Source organism: Pongo pygmaeus, chromosome 8, assembly GCF_028885625.2.
Source record: "Pongo pygmaeus isolate AG05252 chromosome 8, NHGRI_mPonPyg2-v2.0_pri, whole genome shotgun sequence".
NCBI lineage: Eukaryota > Metazoa > Chordata > Mammalia > Primates > Hominidae > Pongo > Pongo pygmaeus.
Window position 1 is genome coordinate 24,691,763 of NC_072381.2, and position 26,157 is coordinate 24,717,919.

General features: G+C 44.8%; 1 protein-coding gene across 47 annotated transcripts in view; it reads left to right on the forward strand.

Annotated features, from left to right (window-relative positions):
• The window catches only part of KIAA1217 (KIAA1217 ortholog), an 850,426-nt gene that overhangs the window by 813,770 nt on the left and 10,499 nt on the right, over positions 1 to 26,157 (forward strand). For 22 of the 47 annotated variants that reach the window (XM_054436086.2, XM_063669656.1, XM_063669658.1 and 19 more), the window contains 8 exons: positions 2,198 to 2,373; positions 9,127 to 9,257; positions 10,893 to 11,040; positions 13,428 to 13,869; positions 17,006 to 17,189; positions 20,846 to 21,009; positions 22,087 to 22,254; positions 25,753 to 25,872. In XM_054436086.2, coding sequence (XP_054292061.1) covers positions 2,198 to 2,373; positions 9,127 to 9,257; positions 10,893 to 11,040; positions 13,428 to 13,869; positions 17,006 to 17,189; positions 20,846 to 21,009; positions 22,087 to 22,254; positions 25,753 to 25,872 — 1,533 coding nt within the window. The remainder of the gene's footprint in view (positions 1 to 2,197; positions 2,374 to 9,126; positions 9,258 to 10,892; positions 11,041 to 13,427; positions 13,870 to 17,005; positions 17,190 to 20,845; positions 21,010 to 22,086; positions 22,255 to 25,752; positions 25,873 to 26,157) is intronic. The other 25 variants (XM_063669646.1, XM_063669650.1, XM_054436084.2 and 22 more) reach the window with 5 other exon arrangements.

Consider the following 26,157-nt stretch of genomic DNA (forward strand, 5'->3'; position numbering starts at 1 on the left):
GGCAAATAGGAGTCTGGCGGAAGTTGCAGTGAGCTGCGATCACACCACTGTACTCCACCCTGGGTGACAGAGTGAGACTGTGTCTCAAAAAAAAAAAAAAAAAAAAAAAGTGGAGCCTGGCCCCTATGAAGAAGTGAAATGATGTATGGCTGGAGCAGAGTGCCAGGTGCATGCAAGGAGGGAGATTAGCCACAAGGGAAGGGACCAGATTGCCCAGCACCTGGAGAATGGTCTGTAGCCAGAGAGAGCACAGGAGGATGTTGTTCTGTGTACACTGTCTCTAAAAATGGCGCCTTTTGGCTGGGCACGGTGGCTCATGCCTGTAATCCCAGCACTTTGGAAGGCTGAGGCGGGCAGATCACTTGCGGTCAGGAGTTCGAGACCTGCCTGACCAACATGGAGAAACCCCATCTGTACTAAAAATACAAAATTAGCCGGGTGTGGTGGTGTGGTGGGCACCTGTAATCCCAGCTACTTGGGAGGCTGAGGCTGAAGAATCGCTTGAACCCGGGAGGCAGAGGTTGCAGTGAACTGAGATCGTGCCATTGCACTCCAGCCTGGGCAACAAGTGTGAAACTCCATCTCAAAAAAAAAAAACAAGCAAAAAAATGATGCCTTTTAGCAAAATAGTGATTGACTGGCTTTTAAGACCACAATAAAAAGACATTAGCAAAAGTGGTGTGAGGCATGATCATGAGTCCTGTAGAGAAAGTAACTAAAAGTAATACATTTCTGTGTGGTTCCCTCCCAGACAAAATGCCAGGCTCCACCCACTAGTTCACCCTCCCTGCTAGCAATGGCTGATATGTGTTCAGGTTTAGATTGGTGCCAGACACTTTATTTTATTGTCTCACCGAGTCTCCATGACCAACCTACGAGCTATGAGATATCACTGCCCCTTTTTTGGATAGACACAGAGGTGAATAGCTTGCCCATGGACACACATCTACTAAGTGGTAAAACTGGAAATCGAACTCAGGCAGTCTTTCCCCAGAGGCCAGTTCATCAACCATGCAGTGCTGATGTTGGGACCTAATGGTGGTTCTGCTTGTGGCCTGTGTTGAAATGTTTTATCTTTATTCAGAGAAAACAGAAGGCATGATGTGGCTTTAAGCAGGTGGTGACATGGTCAGATTGCATTTCCCCTCAATTTACATGGATAATGGACAGTTGACAAAGACATCATCACCCCCATGAGATGATAAACCAGTCCATGAAACCGGAAAACAGGAAAACATTGAAATTTGTTAAATGATATTTCAGTGGAACTTTGGGGATAATATACTAGGCATAATACTATTATTGTTATGGAGGCTGATTGAGTGAATTCACTTGATGGATCTGCTGTTAGGAAATTGTCCTGCTCCAGGGACTCAATTGTTCAACTAGACTCCTGTGAAGCCTGAATAAAGCTCCCACCTCCTATATTCTCTGGGATGAGAAACAAGAATGTTCTGGGAACTGTTTGGAAATTGTGAGCTTCTGTATACAGGTAGCCTACCTCCAATCTAGAGAAATTCATAAATTGCCAAGAGCCCTGGACTCATCTAGAATCATTATCATTGCCAACATTAAAGTCCTATGTTTTAAGCATCTGTGATTTCATGGTACTTGGTACATGGAACCATGTGAACGAAAAGGACACGGATCCTCTTTGAACTGATACTGACATATTTCATAGCCAAATCACCACGTGTTGGGTTCCCATTCTATACCATGCGGTATTTCATGTAACCCTCAAGAATGGCCAAGGAAAGTGGATTCCCCATCCTTAGAGGTAAGGAAACGAAGATCAAGGGAGTCTAAATAATGGGCCCAAAGTCTCACAGTGGGCTAGGGAGAGAGTATGGGATTTGACCCAAAGTCTTCTTGGCTCCAAAGCAGGTGCCCTGTGCTGCTCCCTGTAAAGATACGTCAGTGAGAGTTTACGCCTGTTGTCCGTGATGCATTAACCAGAGTAGAAGAAGGATCCTTTGTCTTGCAGGCAGTCTGCTTGCCAGTTGGCTGCCAAAATTCAGATGCTGGTGGAAGAAGCCACATTATGTACAGTCTTTGCTCCCTTTCCTTTCTCACTGAAATAAGTAAAGATTCAGCCACAGGGCTGTCTACCCAAAGTGCTCTGAAGACTTCAAGGCATTCACTCGCCTCCATTTCAGGCAGGCAGAGCCCACTGAGGTTGATTTTTTTGTGTTCACAGCTGCAGAACCAGGAGCTGCTGAGGGCGATGATGAAGAAGGCCGAGCTGGAAATCAGTGGCAAAGTGATGGAAACAATGAAGAGACTGGAGGATCCTGTGCAGCGACAGCGCGTCCTAGTGGAGCAAGAGAGACAAAAATATCTTCATGAGGAAGAGAAGATCGTCAAGAAGTTGTGGTGAGTGCCAGTCACTTGCATGTTGAGCTGTTTCACCTGCAAAGGAAAATTATCATTGCTAAGAAGGAGGTCCTTCCCAGTTGGTGGTCTTGCCCTCTCTTTATTGAGCACCTACTGTGTATAAGTTAGAGTTCTGCTGATGCTGGTATATGTGGACACTTCAGCACCTGTCCATGGAGGCCCGGGAAATTCAGTGGTCCTTAGGTGACTGAATTTCTTTAAAAGTTGCGGCATTGCTGGGCACGGTAGTTCACACCTGTAGTCCCAGTTACTCATGAGGCTGAGGCAGGAGGATTGCTTGAGTCCAGGAGTTCGAGACCAGCCTGGGTAACACAGGGAGATTCTGTCTCTTAAAAAAAAAAAAAAAAAAAACAGAGAGAGAGAGTTGCAGCTTCATACTCTCCTCCAGGGCTCAGCAACACACAAAATTAAAAGGAGTAAATGGCAAAACCCAGTGACAAATAGGAAGCCTATATTTCATCTCAATAAATTAAAACTAATGGCCAAAATAACACAGCTCTAAAATTATCTTCCTATTATTCAACTGTAGTTAAAATTGCAAAAGAAGAATTTAAATGTAAAATGTATCTGATCCAGAATGAAAGATGCTTCCTTAACTGTTATGAATGTTATTTAAGGTTCTCATTGAAAGCATCTATCAAGTCCTACTATTGAAATGAGCAGAATTTTATTACTCCCCCGTCACCAGGCAGGCACATCTTTTACGGTAATTGTATGTTTTGGTATGCAATGAAGATTTATCATAGAACTATCTCACCTTTTAGTATAATGAATAGTAATTTTGAGGGGTTTCTCCAGTGTTGATAATTCTCTTGTTTCTTGGAAAACTTAAATCTTTCAAATTGGGATTGTAAGGGAGCAATTTGCAAACTCTTCTCATGGCCATAATGAGAAGAGGTTTCCATGATGGAAAGCACGTGTTCAATTACCTATCTCCTACTGGAGCTGTGGCTCATGTCGCCCTGGATGCCAACCTAATGTGTTTGATTAAAATTAGAGTGTCCCTTTCAGCAGTCTAGAGGGGAAAAAAAACATCAATTTGAGTTATTCTTTTCCTAATAAATTAAATTAGGCCACTGTTCATCCACATCTCAAAATAGCTTCCAAAATTCTACTTAGTTCACACATTTATAGACAGAGTTAATCACCCACCATGAGTTGGTAAGGCTGTTATTTGTCTGAAATGTCTTTGTGACAGCCCAATTATCTAAAACTAGGTCTCCAGTTTCTTCTTTAAAACTTCTTTTTAAATGCATATCCTGGCTGGGCATGGAGGCTCATACCTGTAAACCCAGCACTTTGGGAGGCCGAGGCAGCCGGATCACCTGAGGTCAGGAGTTTGAGACCAGCCTGGCCAACATGGCAAAACCCAGTCTCTACTAAAAATACAAAAAAAATAGCTGGCCATGGTGGTGTGTGCCTGTAGTCCCAGCTACTCAGGAGGCTGAGGCAAGAGAATTGCTTGAACCCGGGAGGGGAATGTTGCAGTGAGCCGAGATTGCACCACTGCACTCCAGCCTGGGCAACAGAGCACAACTCCGTCTCAAAAAATAATACTAAAAATAAAAATAAAAATATATATCCTTTTAATAACATTTATATAAATTTTCCAATAAAATTATGAAAAAAATTTTTTTGAGATGGAGTCTTGTTCTGTTGCCCAGGCTGGAGTGCAGTGGCATGATCTCGGCTCACTGCAACCTCCGCCTCCTGGGTTCAAGCCAATTCTCCTATGTCAGCCTCCCGAGTAGCTGGGATTACAGGTGCATGCCATGACGCCCGGCTAATTTTTGTATTTTTAGTAAAGACGGGGTTTCACCATATTGGTCAGGCTGGTCTCAAACTCCTGATCTCAGGTGATCCACCTGCCTCAGCCTCCCAAAGTGTTGGGATTACAGGCAGGAGCCACCACTCGTGGCCAGTAAATTTCTTTTTTTTAAAAATTGTGTTTATTGGTTAGCTGAGATAATTCTCACTTCTGGTCTAGAAAAGCCATCTTTAATCTCAATAATACTCTGAGATTACAGCCTAGCATAGGAATGAGACAGAAGAGGCAATGGAACGAACATATCATAAGACGGCTTTATCTGGTTGGATTTGTGGGAAGGCCAGATGAGTAAAATATGCAAAGAGCCCTTGAGGATCTTCAGTCTAGCAAAGCCAACCTGATAAATAGGAGTATAGCCCCGAACAGGGGATTTACAGGTACCAGTTGTACCCACACAAAAGAGAGACTAACCCAGGGATCAGGAAGACTTAACCTGAATGAAGTCATTCTTTGTGTGACCCATAGGCCACAAACAGTATCTTGCACGTAGTAGTTTCAGAAATGGTTTGTTAGGCTGGGCACAATGGTTCACACCTATAGTCCCAGCAGTTTGGGAGGCTGAGGTGGGAGAATCACTTGGGACCAGGAATTCAAGAACAGGCTGGGCAACATAGCAGGACCCTGTCTCTACTAAAAATAAAAAATTAGCCAGGTGTGGTGGCATGCCTCTGTCGTCTCAGCTACTCAGGAGGTTGAAGCAGGGGGATCGCTTGAGCCCAGGAGTTCAAGGCTGCAGTGAGCTATGACTGCGCCGCTGCATTCCAGCATGAATATCAGAGCAAGACCCAATCTCTAAAACGAGAAAGAAGAAAGAAAGAAATGGTTTGTTAAACTCAACTGAGGTGGCCTTGAAGATGGGGAGATTGCATCAGCAGAGGCTAGAGACAGAAGGACTTCCAGGCAGTAAAACCCTGCAAACCAACAAGTTTCTGGCCTGGAAAATGCAAGATGTCTTTAGAGAGCTGGGGAGCAGTCCAGTTAGGCAGCAGAGTTGGGTGCAAGATACTAATAACATCCCATATTTGGGGAGTACCATTCCCATTTGTGCACTGACTTCCTGTATCTTAGACCATACTCAGGCCTCACATACCTGCTTGATGCCTGTCTGGGCTGCGCCTACAGAGATTGGAAGATTCTGTAAGAGAAACCTGGATTTCTGGCTTTTCTTGAAAGTTCCGGGGATCAACCCCCAGATTCACAATTTCTGTGGATGGAGCTTAGGAATCTGCAGTTTACAAACAAAGCTGGTGTTTCTGAAGCACCTTCACATTTGAGAGTTACTGCCTAGAATGATGAGGAAGACACTGAGTGTTTGGGTTTTTTTGGTTTTTGTTTTTGATCAAGGAAGTAGCAAAGCTAGAGCTGTATTGGAGAGAGGTCCCTCTGGTGATCATGTGCGGGACTGATTGAGGGGAAAATAGAATCAGTGACTAGGAGACCATATGGGAAGCTACTGTATCCGTCAGGCAAAAGGCAGTGAGGCCTGAACCACATGCAAAATGTCCTATGGTATTCATCACCTAAGACTAGCTCTCAAAATTCTTCTTTAAAACACCTTTTGAAATATATATCCTTTTGGCTGGGTGCAGTGGCTCATGCCTGTAACCCCAGCACTTTGGGAGGCTGAGGTGGGAAGATCGCTTGAGCCCAGGAATTCAAGACCAGCCTGGGCAACATAGGAACACAGGGACACCCAATGTCTACAAAATAAAAATAAAAATTAAAAATAAACCCCAGCCAGGCATGGTGGCACACACCTGTGGTCCCAGCTACTTGGGAGGCTGAGGTAGGAGGATGGCTTGAGCCTGGCAGGTCAAGGCTGCATGATCACACCACTGCACCCCAGCCTGGGTAACAGAGCAAAAACCCTGTTAAAAAAAAACTAAAAATATCTATATACATATATATCCTTTTAATAATGGTAGTATAAATTTTCCTTCCATAAGGTATAAAGTAGGTTACCTGATTGGATGGCTAGATCTGAATGGCAAGAGAGCAGGTTATAAAAGACAGCTGGAAATAGCTAGAAAAGAAGAACTAGAATGTTTCTAGCATGAGGGAAAGACATATATTTAAGGTGACGGATATCCCAAGTACACTGATTTGATCCGTACAAATTATATTTGCTAAATTATCACATGTACCCCAAAACTCACATCTATTATGCGTTGATTTTTAAAAAGAGCTTATTTTTTAAAAGCCAGAAATTTCAACTCTGGAATATCAGAACAGCAATATCCCTCTTTCCTTCCCCTCTCCCTCCTCGTTCTCCTTTTCCTTCTTCTCCTTCTTCTTCTTCCAAGCACTAGAATATAAGTCTCCTTGTGGAGCATGTTAGGTTGAATTGCTGGTGAGCCATTCAGAAGGCAGAGAGAAGAAACTTGGGTCTAAAACTATGAAGAGATGGGCTGGGCACAGTGATTCACACCTATAATTCCAGCACTTTGGGAGGCCAAGGTGGGTAGATCACTTGAGGTCAGGAGTTAGAAACCAGTCTGGCCAACATGGTGAATCCCTATCTCTACTGAAAATACAAAAATTAGCTGGGCATGGTGGCGGGCACCTGTAATCCCAGCTACTCAGCAGGCTGAGGCAAGAGAATCACTTGAATCCGGAAGACGGAGGTTGCAGTAAGCTAAGATCAGGCCACTGCACTCCAGCCTGGGTGACAGAGAGAGACTTTGTCTAAAAATAAAAAATAAAACTATGAAAAGAAATTGGGTCTAGATAATTTCTACATGAAAATAATAATTGGTCTTCTAATAACAGTCAAGTGAAATACATGCCAACAAACTGCATGCTTCTTTTTAACAAAGCTAGGATGAAAAGCAACTTAAACGAATAGAATGCTGTAAACTGTGACATCTATGAATATCTGACATTCTGTGGAGCAAAGCTGATATTTTAGAAGTCATATTGATTACCACGTCAAAAATGTATTTCCAGCATCCATTTTAGCCCCATGTCTCTCTTACATTTTTGAATTAACAAATTTGATTTTTAATGTTTTATCTAAAGTAGGTATCATAAACGTTTGCATAGAGTGACACTGTTGTGTATAATTGTATCAATATACATTTCTGTATATTCCATAAAGCTGTGAAGTTTAAGAGTCTCTGTATGCGAAGTTGTGAAATCCAAGAGGCATATTGTATAGAAGAGAACAAAACAGAATTCTAGGCAGACTGACTTTGAGTCAGATGACAGCTCCTTGAAGTATTAATTACGCACTGACAGACACGTTGGTTGTTAACGGAACCAGGAAAATATTTGGTCCTTAGCTCTTCCAGCAAAGCTTTGCAGGACTGGACACTGTGTCCAGTCAATACAGGGAAGTCATTCTGTTTGGTTATGCAATAGAAAAGAACTTTTCCACACGAAGTTACCATATTTACAGCCTTTCAGTGGGGTAGCACAATCTCTTCGTGTCAAGAATGCAATAGCTGTAGGAAGTTTCCCATGGGTGTGTTCACAGAACACTGGGCCCCTTTCCATAGTTCACAGACGTGGACAATGAGCAGATGAGGCTTTCCCCCTCTGGTCCTGAAGTAGCATCATTTCATCTGAAATGGCCACAAGCAATTTTGGTTTATTTTTCATAACAGAATGAAAGACATCACCAAAAACTCCATCCCACTTCTCGCAGGGGAGGAATTTGTCATTTTCCCTGGGATCCTGTTGAACACATGTGACATCCTGCCTGAACCCCTCCCGCAGCTGCCATGCGATCCAGAGCTCCATCCACTTGCCCACCTAAGTGGAAAGGGCCTTCGAGGGCCATCAGTTTGCAGATGACACCGTGCATTCCTTTTTCTCTTTCGGACGCTGGCTCCACGCTCCAGGCTCCAGGAGGTGGAATCGCTGTTCAGTTACTGCCCCCTAGTGGTCGCATTTCTGAAAGTTCTTTATCCCTGTTTCCTTAAGAGAGATTTTTCTCTTCGCAGGTGTTTAGGATGGGGTTAGTAATGTGCCCAAGGAGGTGGTTGTTTTCTCAAGGGTGAGACCTCGTCTCCGATCTCCGTCTCTTGGAGCTAGCATTCCCCTCTATCCACAGACACCACGTCTGTCGTCATTTTTATTTTCTGCAATCATTTCTTCTCTTGGTAGCTTGGAGAAGAAAGAGTTCATCCTTGTTGATGGGACAATCAATATAAACCAGAGGTTCTCATTTAGGGGCAATTTTGCTCCCCCTTCCCCAGGGACATTGGACAATGTCTGGGTCTGGAGACATTCTGGTTTGTCACAAGTTGGGGTAGGCAAGGTTGCTACTGGCATCCAGTAGATGAAGGCCAGGGGTGCTGCTAAACATCCTACCGTGTAGTTTCCCCACACCACAGCGAAGAATTACGCAGCCCAAAATGTCAAATGCGGAAGTTGAAAAGCCTGATATTAACCAATGTGGGCTTCTTGTTTTACTGCACCGCAGGTCGGTCTCCCTCTCTCTCTCTCTCTCTCTTTCTCCCTCTCTCTCCTACCCCACCCTCCCACCTATCCCTCCCTCTGTCCCTCTGCTGGCATCAGCATCACTGAATATAAAGACTGGGTCCTCTGTTAGCCAGGCACAATCATCCCTTGGGCCAATGTGGAACATTCCCTGGAAAACCCTCCTTGTACCTGCCTCACACCACTGCAAAATGTTCCCAGCCACTGTTAAAGATGAGCGACCCCCCTCCACCAGCACCACACGAAAGGCAGAGGAGGGGCTGGGGCTCTATACAGATACACAGAATCAGAGGCTGAGACGGACACTTGGTCCCCGCACTCCCCACACCACCACACGAAAGGCAGAGGGGAGGAGCTGGGGCTCTACACAAAATCGGAGGCTGAGACGGGCACTCGGCCCCCGCTCTTCTTCTGTGAGGCCTCGTGTTCAGCTCTATGTGCCGGTGTCCTTGCTCCCGCAGCGAGTTGGAAGACTTTGTTGAAGACTTGAAGAAGGACTCCACGGCAGCCAGCCGATTGGTTACTCTGAAAGACGTGGAAGACGGGGCTTTCCTCCTGCGTCAAGTGGGAGAGGCTGTAGCTACCCTGAAAGGTAAACTTTCTGCTGGGTGGGGGGAGGAGTCTGAGCTGTCTTTCCTGCGGTGTTTAAAAATCTGCCACACAGAGAAGGATTCATTCATGTATGCAAGTATTTATTAAACACCTACATGTGCCAGGCATTGTTCTGGACACCTGGGATACCCCACAGCACAAAGTAGGTGCACATCCCCTTCTTCTTGGAGCTGGTATTAGAGTGGGTGCTGTAAGATTTCACACTAAATGATTCCAGTAACACTTTCTATTTGCTAGGCTCTTACAGTGCACCGGGATGCATGTGCCAAACCCACTAAAAACACAAGATGGGAGGATCACTTGAGCCCAGGAGTTCAAGACCAGCCTGGGCAATATAGAGAGACCCACATCTCTACCAAAAAAAAATATATATATATATATGTGTGTGTGTGTACATATATATGTATATATATATGTGTGTACATGTATATGTATATATATATGTGTGTACATGTATATGTATATATATATGTGTGTACATGTATACGTATATATATATGTGTGTGTATATATATACACACACATATATATATACAAAAATTAGCCAGGCGTGGTGGCGCATGCCTGTGGTACCAGCTACTTAGGAGGCTGAGGTGGTAGGATCCCTTGAGCCTGTGAGGTCAAGGCTATGGTAAGCCACCATTGCACCACCCCACTCCAGCCTGGCAGCCTGGGTGACAGAGTGAGACCCTATCTCCAAAAAAAAATAAATAAAAACCAAAAAATTAAAAATTAAATTAAAAACCTGTAACCGGGCATGGTGGCTCACGCCTGCAATCCTAGCACTTTTCGAGGCCAAGGCAGGAGAATTGCCTGAGGCCAGGAGTTCAAGACCAGCCTAGGAAACATAACAAAACCCCATCTCTAAAAAAAAAAAAAAAAGTTTTTTTTTTTTTCTGGCCAGGCGTAGTGGCTCATGCCACTTTGGGAGGCTGAGACGGGCAGATCACCTGAGATCAGGAGTTCGAAACCAGCCTAGCCAACATAGTAAAACCCTGTCTGTACTAAAAATACAAAAACTAGCTGGGCATGGTGGCACAAACCTGTAGTCCCAGCTACTCAGCTGAGGCAGGAGAATTACTTGAACTCAGGAGGCAGAGGTTACAGTAAGCCAAGATCATGCCACTGCACTCCAGCCTGGGTGACAGAGCGAGACTCCATCTCAAAAAAAGAAAAAAAATTTTAATTAGCTGGGCATGGTGGTGTGCAGCACCTAAATAGTCCCAGCTAGCTAGGAGGCTGAGGCAGGAGGATCGCTTGAGCCCAGGTGTTTGAGGCTACAGTGAGCTCTGATCATGCTACTGCACTCCAGCCTGGATGACAGAGTGAGACCGTGTCAATCAGTCAAATTTAAAAGTAATAATAATAACCCTAATGGTCAATTGGCTTTATCCCAAATACACAGACAGGAAACAGGCCTAGAGGAGCTTTACCCTTGCCCAAGGTGAGTTTCTCCAATGCTCCTCTGTGCTCTTAACCCACTGCCACCTGAAGATGTGTCAGCCGCCCTGTGGCTTGTGAACTCTGCAATTCTCTGTCCAGTATCGGAATGCGGGATGAGAGTTGTCGTTCTGGCTTTTTCTCCTCCAATTCACCTGCTGCTTTGGGCCTGCAGGAGAATTTCCAACCTTACAAAACAAGATGCGGGCCATCCTGCGCATAGAAGTGGAGGCCGTGCGGTTTCTGAAGGAGGAGCCACACAAGCTGGACAGTCTCCTGAAGCGTGTGCGCAGCATGACAGACGTCCTGACCATGCTGCGGAGGTGACCGGGCCCTGATTGTGCTGGGGGTGGCCTGCGGAGGGGTGCACTGGGAAAGCGAGAGTGGAGGTTTGGGACTTCAGGCTTCCACCATGCTCCCAGGACATATCCAGTGTCCTGAGGAAAAGCCCCAAGTCCTTCTCACCCTTGAACTTTTATTGCAACATGGCTTGAGGTTCTAATTCTTCAACACAGGATTGCTAGGTGGAGCCCATCCTAGGGTTTAAAATTAATAGACACAGTAAACATTGTTTTAAAATCATCTGAAAGGCCAGGTGTGGTGGCCACTCAGGAGGTAGAGGCAGAAGGATCCCTTGAGCCCAGGAGTATGAGGCTGCAGTGAGCTATGACTGAGCCACTGCACTCCAGCCTGGGCAACAGAGAAAAGACTCCATTTCTTTTTAAAAAATCATCGGAAGGTGGGCTTTTAAAATAACATTTTGAAGTTGAAAAATTGATTGAAATAGTTTATTAGCCTCCTTCACTTCAGGGGCATAGATGAATTCAGTTCAAAGAAATGTAATAGAAGTAAACAGTCTTTCTTAAATGACCTCCTGAAGGAGTATCTGTGAGACTGTTGGTCCCGCCTAGAAAAGAGAAACAAAGCCTTTTGAGTGGCCTGGGCCAGGCTCCCTTACTAAAGGTAAACCTGCTCATCAAAGAGGTCCAGTGGAGTAAAGACCAACAGAAATTCAGGAATTTCACTGAAAAGAAAATTCCAGAACTCCACACTCACTGAAAACACGTATGCATGCAAAATTTGTGTTGCCAAAAGTACCTTCACTGGCCAGGCACAGTGGCTCACACCTGTCATCCCTGCACTTTGGGGGCCGAGGTGGGCGGATCACTTGAGGTCAGGAGTTCGAGACCAGCCTGGCCAACATAGTGAATTCCCATAGGAATTACAGGCGGTGGCGCGCCTATAATCCCAGCTGCTTGGGAGGTTGAGGGAGGAGAATTACTTGAACCCAGGAGGTGGAGGCTACAGTGAGCCGAGGTTGTGCCACTGCACTCCAGCCTGGGAGACAGAGCACGAAGTCACCTTCATGGAGATGATTATTGAAAATGGGAAAGATCACTGGGTGCAGTGGCACGTGCTTGTAATCCCAGCTACTCAGGAGGCTGAGATGGGAGGATCACTTGAGCCCAGGAGTTCAAGGCTGCAATGAGCTATGATCACACCACTGCACTCCAGCCTGGGTGACAGAGCAAGACCCCATCTCTACAAAAAATTATTTTAAAACTTAGCCAGGAAGGGTGGTGTACACCTGTAGTCCCAGCTACTTAGGAGGCTGAGGCAGGAAGATCTCTTGAACGTAAGAGTTTGAGGCTGCAGTGGGCTATGATTGAGCCACTGCACTCCAGCCTGGGCAACAGAGCAAGGCCCTATTTCTTAAAAGAAAAGAAAATGGAAGAGATGGTTAAGGCAGAATGATAGGGAAAGGAGAGAACAAATCCTTGGGGATCTTTAAGAATCTAAGGGATTGGGGTAAAAAAAACAGCAAAAGAAAGAGCACTGAGTAGCAGAAGAGTCATAGAATGCAATGTCTTTTTTCAAATGAAAAAAAAGCAATATAATAAAAAGGGGATGAGGGACTAACTAAAAATTAGAGGTCAAGTACCATGTTTGACATTGTCTCACACATAACTTTACAATGCTAATGTTAGTCCTGACAACAGGCCCTGAGGAAGTCATTATCATCACCATCGTCATCCCCATCTTCATCACTACATTTTATGCAAAAGCACCTGAGGCTTAAAGAGGCGAAGTTCTCAACGTTATATAAAACATGAAATAACTGATATTCAAACACAGATCTGACACCAGACACCCTGTCTTTTCCACTACGTCATGGGTGGGGAGGGACATAGAGCTTCAAATGACTCCAAACACCAGAGGAAGTTGAGGAGTAAACACGACGGTTAGATTTGGAGTCACTGTGTACCTTGTGGCAGGACTTGGTTGAATCCAGGTGGGGAAGCCAGTGAGCAACAGGCTGAGATACAGAAGAGCAAACAGAAGGAATTAGAATGTGGGCTGCCCGCCCAAGATGCTTGGCAGTGAAAGGAGGAGGGAATAAGCAAACTTTTGGCGTAGAACTAAGCATATTTGAGGGCTGCATAGGCCAGAATCGGGTGGAGGAGTTAGAGAGGCTGCTGTTAGACTCATGGTTCATTTTCTTCTACCAACCCCCCAAACAATGATGGAGTTGCAAGGGTCTGAGCGCAACCGCCAGCAGAAAGGGATGTGTCCATACATGTCCCTAAGCGGCTACTCCGAGCTTTGGGATGTGTGACTCTCACCTGGCTTTGGGATGACATAGCCTGCAAGTACACCACCATGAGAAAGTGACATGAGGGTTAATGCTGCTGTGCATGGTTTCTCCTAGACACGTCACTGATGGGCTCCTGAAAGGCACGGACGCAGCCCAAGCCGCACAGTACATGGCTATGGAAAAGGCCACGGCCGCAGAAGTCCTGAAGAGTCAGGAGGAGGCAGCCCACACCTCCGGCCAGCCCTTCCACAGCACAGGTGCCCCTGGCGATGCGAAGTCAGAAGTGGTGCCTTTGTCCGGCATGACGGTTCACCACGCGCAGAGCTCCGCTGTGGTCATCCAGCCCTCCCAGCACTCCGTGGCCCTGCTGAACCCTGCTCAGAACTTGCCTCACGTGGCCAGCTCCCCAGCTGTCCCCCAGGAAGCAACCTCCACTCTGCAGACATCGCAGGCTCCGCAGTCCCCACAGATACCCATGAATGGGTCTGCCATGCAGAGCTTGTTCATTGAAGAAATCCACAGTGTGAGTGCCAAGAACAGGGCAGTGTCTATCGAGGTAGAGTCCTATTTCCGTTTCTCATAACCCCGTAAAGGAGTCTGATACATGGACCTTTCCCTTAAAGCATTTATAGGCTGGATGATGACATAATTGTGTATGGATCAGAGACAGAGTTTTGGAAGTGGATGCGCGGGATTCAGTGGCCAGGTTAAGAGATAGGTCATCTGGTTTCAGAGAAGGGTGAGACACCTAGCCTGTAGGCAGGTGAGACAGCGGTGTGCTGGTAAATGTTTAACAACCAGCTCCCTGGTAGCAGTTGTGGCGGCGGGGCAGGGGGGCAGGGGGGCGTGCAGATCTATGTGTGGCATTTGCCAGGTTCCATGGTGTAAATATGGCAACCATGGCTGATTGCAAGTTATGACATGACACCACTGCTGCTGAACTTGGGAGAAATGTGACAATCAGCTCTCCTGGGCCAGGACGAGCCGGCTTCAAGCACTCCACTGAGGTGAAAGCAGACTGGGGAGGGTCTGCCACTCATCTAGATGATAAGTGGAACCTGGTTAGCAGGGGAGGGTGGTGAGGGCATCCTAGGATACTAAAATGCTGGATCAAAGTCTGGGACCATGATTAAGCCTGTCTAAGTGGAACAAGAACGAGGACTTAAGACTGGGGAAATGGGCTGGAAAGTGACTTGAGAGCTTGAAAAATAGTCCATGATGTTTGGAGTTTATTTGGAAGGTATCAGAGAAATGCTGCAGCTTTAATCCGTGATTTTTTTTAAATGGCATCCTCTGGAAATTAATCTAGAAACAACATACAGAATTGATTGAGGTGGTGGGTCTAGAATTAAGAGAGCTGGATGAGAAGTTACTATAGTCATCTAAGAATGAACGGTAGAGCAGTCAGAATGAAAAGAGAAAACTAGGTCTTAAGATAAAATGACATGAGGCCATGTGTGGTGGCTCACGCCTGTAATACCAGCACTTTGGGAGTCCAAGGTGGGTGGATCGCTGGAACACGAGTGCAAGACCAGCCTGGGCAACATGGCAAAATCCCAACTCTACCAAAAAAAAAAATAAACAAAAATTAGCTGGACATGGTGGGGCGTGCCTGTAGCCCCAGCTACTCAGGGGGTTGAGGTGGGTGGATCACCTAGGCCCAGGGAGGTCAAGGCTTCAGTGAGCCAAGATCACACCACTGCACTCTAGCCTGGGCGAGAGAGTGAGACCCTGTCTTAAAAATCATAAGATCAAATGACATATTATGTTTTTAAATATTCTTTTTATCAAGGGCTGGTACCAGTGCTCCGATAACACATTTGTCTTTTCTACTTCTCTTTCTCTTCTTGCCTCATAACTTTTCCTCCACTCATTTGCTTTATCACCCAACAATCTTGTCCTAACCCTCCTGCCTCTACTGAAAGTCACCAGTGGAGAGCTCAGGTTGGGTATATTGAGACGACCGACCTGGCAAAACTGCCACAGCCACGGTCACGGCCTCGGGGCCTCTGAACGCTAGGTGGTTTCTCTGTGTCGCAAGGGCCCTGGCTTGCCCCTAATAAGAGCCAGCTATTTTAAAAATGCATATCACAAGGGTATGGAAATGTGATTGACGGAGTGTGATTCTATTCCCAGTACCTAGTAGGGCAGGGGAGGAAAAGACATTTCCTCCTGATAATTGGCAGATCCGTCACTTAAGACATCTTGCCACTTTAAACATCTCAACATTTAAAGGATGTCAATATGATGGCACTCTTATTTAACAAGTCTCTATTGAGAACCTAGTGGGCATAATTATCATTGTGATGTGTGTATTTTACACTTTGAGAGGAGACACGAGTCATCTCTGAAAATGCCCTGATCCACAGGTATGGAGGCCTGAGTTTTTCTGCCAGCTCTGCCACTGACAAATGGGGTGAGCTTTATTCATTCAACAGAGATTACTGAGCCTGCTATGCTACAGGCCCTCGTAGGCTCGGGGGAAAGCCAGTGAACAGAAGAGACAAAGTCTCTGCCCTCAAGAAACTTACCTACTTGTAGGAAGAGACAGAAAAAAAAGTATATGCCAGGTGGTAATAAATGCTAGGAAGAAAAAATAAAAAAGGGTTAGAATGGTGGAGGTGATGGCTATCATTTATATGTAATGAAACTTGGGCAAATTCTTCATCTTGCTGGACCTCAAAGTTCCCATATGTTGATTCAATGATCTTTGCCAATTCTTAGGTTATGGGGTTCCACTAATCTTGGTGTGAATTTCCACTCTGCCCTCTTGAAATTATTAATGTGCTGGTTCAAAAGTCACAGGAAAATGTTCTTTTAAAAAGTGCACAGATGTTTTAAAATGCATTTTATGTATAACTCTCTGTTGTGGAACTTAAAGGAGCTTACAGGTCATCTAAATAATACCTCCTCCCTCATTTTATAAGTAAGACAATGTGACCCAGAGGGCATATAGCAATTCTTTGATAGAAGTGGTACTAAGACTCAGGATTTTTGTTCTTAGAGTTGTGGGTTTTGTTTGTTTGCTTGGACGTCTCTTCTACAATGAAAACTCAATTTAAAAAAATTTTAGGCTGGGCATGGTGGCTCATGCCTGTAATCCCAGCACTTTCGATTATAGGCATGAGCCACCTCGCCCAGCCTAATTTTTTTTTTAATTGAGTGAGACTCATGTCTCACTCAAGGCAGAAGGATTCCTTGAGGCAGGTTGTTTAAGACCAGCCTGGGCAACATAACAGAACCCATTGCTACTTAAAAAAAAAAAAAAAAATTAGCCAGGTGTGGTGGCTCACATGTGTAATCCTGGTTATTCAGGAGGCTGAGGCAGGAGGATTGCTTAAGCCCAGATGTTGGAGGCTGCAGTGAGCTATAATGACACCACTGCATTGCAGCTTGGATGACAGATTGAGACCCTGCCTCTAAAAAAATACATCTTGGTAGTAGAAAAAATACTTTTAAAAGCATCTTATTTTAAGTTCAGGGGTATAAGTGCAGGTTTGTTACGTAAGTAAACGTGTCATGCGGGTTCATTGTGCAGATTATTTCATCACCCAGGTCTTAAGCCCAGTACCCATTAGTTATTTTTCCTGATTCTCTCCCTCCTCCCACCCTCCACCCTCTGAGAGGCCCCAGTGTCTGTTGCTCTCCTCTATGTGTCCATGTAACTTTCTTTACCTGCTGTATTCCTCCAGAAAGCAGAAAAGAAATGGGAGGAAAAAAGGCAAAATCTGGACCACTATAATGGGAAAGAGTTTGAGAAGCTCCTAGAAGAAGCTCAGGCCAATATCATGAAGTCAATACCAAATCTGGAGATGCCACCAGCCACAGGCCCACTGCCAAGGGGAGATGCCCCAGTGGACAAGGTGGAACTTTCAGGTAAGGTCCGGTCCTACAGCAGGAACATATGGAGGTACATGGCTTTGGGCAAATATGGTGCCATCCACGACGGCACATACTCATCAACAGAACCAATGTCTCAGTTCTTACAAATCTTGCAAAATGTAAAACCTGGAAGAGCAAATCCTCTGGTGTTCCTTAGATCTTTACTATCTCTCTCTCTCTTTTTTTTTTTTTTTTTTTTTTTTTCTGAAATGGGGTCTTGCTCTGCCACCCAGGCTGGAGTGTAGTGGTATGATCATAGCTCACTATAACCTCCAACTACTGGGCTCAAGCAATCCTCCCACCTCAGCCTCCCAAGAAGTAGCTAGGGCTATAGATGTGCACACCACCGCACATGTCTAATTTTTTTTTATTTTTTTAGAGACAGGTTTCTTCCTCTGTTGCCTTGGCTGGTCTCGAACTTCTGGCCTCAAGCGATCCTCCCGCCTCAGCTTCCAGGGTAGCTAGAATTACAGGCTTGAGCCACACTTGATTTCACTACTATTATTTTATGCTAACCACAGTAGAGAAGCTGGGTTCTGTGTTAGGATTCTAGAATAATGGGCAATAAAGGAAAATTTAAATTCCTAGTGTTTGCATTTTCTATGCATTTATGATACTTCACAGCACGAACTGGGAAAATATTAGGACTGTATTTAAGACAAGAGCTTTTTGTATGCTTTCAGAAAGAAAATGGTAGCTTTTATGAGCTCCCAGGGGACATTAGATCATAAGGCAAAATTGCATTTTTTAATCAAAATTATTAGAATATGTATTTAACCAACTCAACTATGGAAGTTAAATGCCAACATGTCAATAATAATATAACTTCTAAGAATCTCAACCTATTAACTATCCTGTCAGTTACAAGCCATGCGTCTTATTCTGATCTTAAAATTATGAACCCGGATGTTATTTTACTTGCAGCCTAACGTCTCCGCAGTATCACATTCCAAAGTGCCTTATCCAGCAACTAAAATTAATTTGGAAAGGAATCCCCATCTTGACTGGCATGTCGAGAAACATTAAAGTGGATTCCATTTATAACCACCGTATAGTCATCCCTTGGTATCCATGGGAGATTAGTTCCAGGATTCCCATCGGATACCAAAATCTGAGGACATTCCAGTTCCTGGTGTAAAATGGCATGGCATTTGCATGTAACCTACTCACATCCTCCCATATACTTTATGGGGCCAGAACACTTCAGCTGCACGACTCCGCTGCCTGCCTCCATATACTTTAAATCATCTCTGCATTACTTATGATACCCAATACAGTGCCTGCCTATTACTTCATTTGTGTGGATTCAATATAGTTCTTGGCGCAAGGCAAATTCAAGTTTTATTTTTTGGAATGTGGAGGGAATTTATATATATATATATATATATATATATAAATTTTTTTTTCCATCTGCAGTTGGTTGAATCCACAGATGTGGAACCCATGGAGGCAGAGGACCAACTGCACTTGTCTCCTCCCCAGTTTTCATCCATTTCATCCCCTAAAGCTCCACTCACTGCAGCCCTCCCCCTCAGTCTGTGCTAAGAGGCTTTTCTTATGCTTTTCCCCACCATCCAGCTGTGTCAGGTCTGTCTAGGGTCCTGGGCGGGGTGGCTCTTCTCACACAAAGTGACTTTCCTCCCATAGTCCCCATGGAGAATTTCTGATGGAGAAAATGCCCTAGCTCATCACTTTTTTTTTGAGACTGAGTCTCGCTCTGTCACTCAGGCTGGAGTTCAGTGGCATGATCTTGGCTCCCTGCAACCTCCACCTCCTGGGTTCAAGCAATTCTCCTCCCTCAGCCTCCCAAATAGCTAGTGTTACAGGCACCCACCACCACACCTAGCTAATTTTTGTATTTTTAGTAGAGACGGGGTTTCACCATGTTGGCCGGGCTGATCTCGAACTCCTGGCCTCAGGTGATCCACCCGCCTCGGTCTCCCAAAGTACTGGGATTTCAGGCCTTAGTCACCAGCCAATTCATCACATTTTTATCTTGCCTAATTCTCTCTCTGCCCCATTATTAATTTTGTCATAGAGTCCTTTGATGTTTTATATAGGTCTCATAACTGTTCCTTCTCATGATTGAACAACAAAAACATATGACATTTTGTTCACTTACCTCATTTTGGCTCTTGATTCTATCTGATTTTTTTAATTTGCATAAATCACTTCTAAAATTACTCCCCAAGGTATTTTGACTTAGTTAAAATGTCCTTGTTTTTTCTTTTTTAATGCATCTCTGACCTGGTCTCAGAAACAGTCCAGTGATGGACAGGCTACCAGAGATGTGTAAAGGTAGTATTTTTGTTTATTAAGGAGGCAAATTTCTAAGTGTAGAGTTTTAAATACCATTTGTATTTCCCCTTATGTGAATTTTCTGACTACTTGGATAATGGAGGAATGGATAGTGATCAAAAATTGATAAAGGCTGGCGTGGTGGCTCATGCCTATAATCCCAGTGCTTTTGGAGGCCAACACGGGACGAATCACTTGAAGCCAGGACTTCAAGAGCAGCCTGGGCAGCATAGTGAGACCCCTTCTTTACATAAATTAAAAAATCAGCTGGGCATGGTGGCACACACCTGCAGTTCCAGCTACTCTGGGCTGAGGCAGGAAGATTGCTTGAGCCCAGGAGTTTGAGGCTGAGGTGAGCCGTGATGGCGCCACTGCACTTCAGCCTGAGTGAAAGAGCAATACCCTGTCTCAAAAATAAAACAAAAAAGGCCTGGTGCAATGGCTCACACCTGTAATCCCAGCACTTTGGGAGGCTGAGGCAGACAGATTGCTTGATCCCAGGAGTTCAAGACCAGCCTGCGCAACATGGCAAAAACCTCGCCTGTAAAAAAAAAAAAAAAAGAAAAGAAAAGAAATTAACCAGGTGTTGTGACACACACCTGTAATGCCAGCTACTAGGGAGGCTAAGGTGGGAGGATCACCTGAGCCCAGGAGGCTGAGGCCTCAGTGAGCCTTGATCACACCACTGCATTCCAGAGTAGGTGACAGTGAGACCCTATCTACAAAATAAAACAAATTAAAAAATTTGTTTAATTAAAAAAATCAAATCCACTTCCTCTCCAACTTTGTTCTTTGTTCTCATTTGCATCCCATTTTTTCTCTGGCCCTCCAGGCCAGATTCTACTCTGACATTGACCTTCAGCAGAAACCCCTCTTGCTGGTGCTATTTTTTCAGACTGAGGGATGAAGTCTTTGGAGGCCAAGCAGGGGGCTATGGATTTGCCTTTGGGCTTCAATTTTTTTTTTTTTTTTTTATCTATCCAAGTAATACTCAGCTTTTTTCATAACAAGAATGTAATTTAATAATAATAGGTAATACTTTAAATAGCATTACACTAAGCCAAGCTCAGCGTATAAGTCATTCAATCCTTAGGACACCTCAAAGGAAAGTATATTATAATACCCATTTAACAGAGGAGAAAACTGAGACCGAGAGAGGTTTAGTAACTTGTGCAGGGTCTTTTTAGGATTTAAATCCAGTCGCTTTTCAGGGTCTATACACTTAATCCTTGCTCTATGGAGAGAATAGAAAATTTTTAAATCCGATTGCATTGAGTTTGTGGCAATATACCAGACTTTCTGGATGTTTTCTTGAAAAAAGATTATTCTTGTAATGGTGCACTGTTTTCCAGAAGATTCTCCAAATTCAGAACAGGACTTGGAAAAGCTGGGGGGAAAGTCGCCCCCTCCTCCTCCGCCACCTCCTCGTCGAAGCTACCTGCCAGGATCGGGACTCACCACCACGAGGTCAGGCGATGTGGTCTACACCGGCAGAAAGGAGAACATCACCGCTAAGGTCTGATAGGCTAAGCCCTGGTAAACTGGCCTCTGGGTTCAGATGATACCCTTAGACAAGGTTCTCTCTGTTGGAACATAAAAAGTAGTGAGGCAGAGAAGTAGTGACTCGACCATACAAGATCCCCAAGAAGCAGCACAGATGGAACAATGGCAGCCAGTATGATTGGACTAGACCCAGACCATGAGTTTTATCCTTATTTGACTTTTAGCTGCAACAATGTGAAATGCAAATCACAAGCTATTTCCCATGTGGGCATCATAAGATTGAAAATGAGGTTAGGATGGGGAAACAAAAGAAAGATTATCTTCCAAAGGTAACTGAGGTGAGCTGACACCGTTGTGGGAGTCTATACAGAAAGATGTTCAATGAGCTTTAGATTCCACTTAACTAACCAAGTGTTAGCTTTCATGTTAAATGTAAAACACAATTTCCAAAGAGATGGAGTATGGGAGGGCCTTTCATGAGGACTGTATTAGTCTGTTCTCAGGGTGCTGATAGAGACATGCCTGAGACTGAGTGATTTATAAAGGAAAGAGGTTTAATGGACTCACAGTTCCATGTGGCTGGGGAGGCCTCACAATTATGGCAGAAGATGAAGGAAGAGCAAAGGGACTTCTCACATGGCGGCAGGCAAGAAAGAGATTGTGCAGGGGAACTCCCATTTATAAAACCGTCAGATCTCGTGAGACTTATTCACCACCTCGAGAACAGCACGGGAAAGACCTGTCCCCATGATTCAATTACCTCCCACCTGATCCCTCCAATGACATGTGGGAATTATGGGAGCTACAATTCAAGATGAGATTTGGGTGGGGTCACAGCCAAACCATATCAAAGACACTGAATGTTGAGCAGTTCCAATTATCTTATAATTATTTAATCCATTCACCAAAATGACAACTTACGCAAACACAAACACAAACTAAATGCAAAGGAATAAAATAGCCTTTCAGCTATTTTCTCAGCTCAAATCTAGGAAGCAAGTGTTCTAGGCAGTGAGGGACCATGCGATCTGTCTCTTTTTTGCTAGCACCTAGATGTTAAACCACTATCTGTGGTTTCAATCTCCCACAGGCAAGCAGTGAAGATGCTGGACCAAGCCCACAGACCAGAGCCACAAAATGTCCAGCAGAGGAGCCTGCTTCAGCCTGGACCCCATCCCCACCCCCTGTCACCACCTCCTCCTCAAAGGATGAGGAGGAAGAAGAAGAAGAAGGAGACAAAATAATGGCAGAACTCCAGGTATGTGGATGAGGTGACTGACATTGGCTCCTTGCCTCCCGCCTGGGTCTCTCCAGCCATGGCACTCACAGATTTGTTAGCAAGAGGGCCAGAGAAGTGCATGGACCGGGACCATAGAAGCTGTGTCTTCTGGCCTTGGCATTTGCTTTCCAAGATGGCGCTGAACAAGGCTCTCAGGATGCCTATAAGATGTGCAAGGAATGACCATTTCACAAAACAACTCACGCTTTCCTAACTCTGGCTGTAGGACTGACTTTCCTTTCTTTCCATCTTAAGAGACTCTGCTTCATTTCAAAAGCAAGTGAGATAAGGACTAGAAATACCAGCCATTGTCCTGTCTTGATAAGGACAGACTGAAGCACACATTAGGTGGGTTCCCGTTCCTTGGCTTTACCACTTAGAGCCACTGACCTTGGATCGTGGACTCAAGGCCAGTGACTGGCCTCCTGTGGTCCATACCAGGTCCCTGTTCAATATCAATGTCATCTTTTCAGATATTCTGAAAAGCTGAATTATTTTGTTTTCTATTTTCCTTTGTCTATTTGAGAAATGATACTGTATTAGTTTTAGATATTTATTTTTTAACTATGACATAGTCCACTCACAGGATGAAGGATGGCGTGCCAAGGCTGTACCCAAAACTGATCCCACATTCCCATCACGGATGTGATTCTACCCCAGGTCTATGTCCTGAGACCATGTACACAATTCCTAGAACAAACTTTGTGTAGAGTATTTCATTTGCCTCATGCTTGTTATAGGATTTTTCTGTCAATCAGATAGTTGGAACACCAGCACCTTGGGGCTCAAAAATATGTTAGCTTTTTACCGACGTACCAATGGCTTTGTGCCAACCCATAAATTTTCCTTTTTTCTTTGGAGTAGGGAGAACTTTCAATCCACATTGTTTTCACTGCACTTGTTCTACTCTGGTTTCCATGGTAATAACGGCCAAAATTGAGCTGCCTGGATTTTGCAGGGAAAACAGAACTGCTGGTTGATTTGTCACATATGTGAGCCCTTTCATGCTTCGCTAAAACTCACAGACTAGCCTGGGACATCCCCGCAACCAATCAGACTATTTGCAGGTTTTTAGAAGGCTTGGATAATTGTTTTCATAGGAACTACAGATTTATAAAGCTGGTATCTTTCAGGTTTGTGGATAATTTTTTACACCTCTCTAAAAGAAAACTAAATTTGTTGCAGCCACTTACAGCCCACCACTGAGGGACACTTTTCTCCATTGAAGTCTAAATATTTGATGCCCTCTTTGACCACTGTACAGACATTGGCATATCTGGCTTCATGTCATATTCTTGGTGGTTACATAATAAGAGTGGTGGCCAGGCGTAGTGGCTCATGTCTGTAATCCCAGCACTTTGGGAGGCCGAGGCGGGCAGATCACCTGAGGTCAGGAGTTCGAGACCAACCTGGCCAACATAACGAAACCCCCTCTCTATTAAAAACTACAAAAATTAGCTGGGCATGGTGGTGGGCACCTGTAATCCCAGCTACTTGGGAGGCTGAGACAGGAGAATCACTTGAACCCGGGAGGTGGAGGTTGCAGTGAGCCAGGATCACACCACTGCACTTCAGCCTGGGTGACAAGAGTGAAACTCTGTCTCAAAAAAAAAAAAAAAAAAAAAAAAAGCGTGGTGAATGAAGTGCTCTAACCTTAACCAAACCCTGTTAGCCCTCTGGCTGGGATAGAAACCCAGCCTGCTAAATCCGCAACTCAGTCAATGGCCAGTGGCCATGATTCTCTTGTTTCTGTACCTTCTCAAGGCAGGACAAGGAGCAGCTGTGGCCCCTTCTAAGGACAGTTGTGGAACCACTTTCTGTGCTCCACATCTCCAGGCATCAGAAGAAAACACAGGCTCTGAAATCGAGGGTCTAATAGCTCAAAGGAGATGGCAGTTGGCATTTGTAAGCAGCTTTCTAAGTAAGCGGATAAACCAAACACATCTGGGGCAAGCTAGGACTGGTGTGACTAAGGAACAGCAAGGAGGCCAGGTACAGCAGAGACAGGGGAGCAAACAGTCGTGGAAGAAAAGGCCAGAGAAAGTCCCTCATCAGCCACCTTCAGATTTTAGGACCAGTGTTGGAATGTTTACTGAAGGAGGACATGCATTATTCTTTCTGCCGGCAGAGATATCTCCAAACGACAACATTTGACATAAAGAAAACACTAGGCAATTATTTAGGCTGATTCATTTAAATAAGTGGTCTTTCGCCAGGCACAGTGGCTCATACCTGCAATCCCAGCACTTTGGGAGGCTGAGGTGGGCAGATTGCTTAAGGTCAGCAGTTTGAGACCAGCCTGGCCAACATGGTGAAACCCCGTCTCTACTAAAACTACAAAAAAATCAGCCAGGCGTGGTGGCGGGTGCCTGTCATCCCAGCTACCTGGGAGGCTGAGGCAGAAGAATTGCTTGAACCCGGGAAGCAGAGGTTGCAGTGAGCTGAGATCTCACCACTGCACTCCCGCCTGGGCGACAGGGGGAGACTCTGCCTCAAATAAATAAACAAACAAACAAATAAAAATAGTTTTTAATCCTAGCTGCACTAGAATTACTTTGGGAGTTAAAAAAAAAAAAATCCTACAGCTCAGAGATTCTGATTTGTGTATTCTCTGAGTGGGGTCTCAAGAGTATTTGAGAACAACAGTATTTTTTTTTTAACCGGGGTGGTATATAGCCTGGTTGAGAACCACTGTTGTCCATAAACTTGGGTCCCTGAGTTACCAGTCTCTCCTTCTCTCATGATGATATCTGGACATTGCCCACATGCCCGCTTCCTTTTTAGCCCTGTAGACACAGTCTATGTCTATACTTTCTCCCTTTGTCTGAGAACTGGCCTTCCTGACTTAAGTTCACAAGAGCCAACTGTTGGCTCTTATAGTTTTCAGAGACAAATCTCCAGGGTTCAGGCAGCTCCTAGGCCACTCGGAATGACATCGTTGCTTAAAAGCATCACTTTATTCTAAATGAGCCTCAGAACACCTCGGAGCGCGGTAGTACCTGTTACTATTTCGGAGAAGGATTGCTAAGAGTACTTTTATTGTAAGACTTAAAGGTTTAAAACGTCTTGTGAGCTTTTGCTGTATAATTTCAATAAAGCTCATAAAAAACAAAGAGGAATAAAAAAGAAAGATAGTTTTTTGTTTTAATTTCACATATTGAGCATTTTTTAAATATCAAAGCAAGAAGCCCTCCTAAGTACCAATGTATGTTCACCCCCAGAAAATAGTAATGTCTATTTTATCTTGGCATTCCCCGAGAAAGGAAGGCAGCCTTTGCCTTGGGCTCAGCCTCCAAGCCAGCTTTGTCAACATGAGTGCACGTGAGGAGCAGGATTTCAGGGTGCTGCCTCCCTGGCCTAAACCTGCGTGCAGGACCCGGGCTGGAGTCCCCAAGCATCTGGTTGTTCCTGCCTGTTTCCCTCCATTCTCCTCAGTACCCTTGGATCCCTGTTAACCTCAGTATTTTAATTCCTTAGGCATTCCAGAAGTGTTCCTTTATGGATGTAAATTCAAACAGTCATGCTGAGCCATCCCGGGCTGACAGTCACGTTAAAGACACTAGGTCGGGCGCCACAGTGCCACCCAAGGAGAAGAAGGTAACGTGGCAACTGCACATTTGCCACATGGTTGGGAGTCCTTCCTTCCTTGCTCTGACACTAACACGGCTCTTGTACTTGAACTTTGTCCCCTCTGTCTTTTTTCTCTCTTTTTTTTAACTAATGGAGACACAGGCATAGGTTAAAATCAGAGATATCTTGCTCAGATTTTCAGAGCAAACACTGTGTTCCAGCCCACAGCATACACTAGTATATGCAGAATTTAGACACTATCTTCCCAAACTAAAGAGTGTACACCTTTCAGTACTTTCTAGAACAACTCTA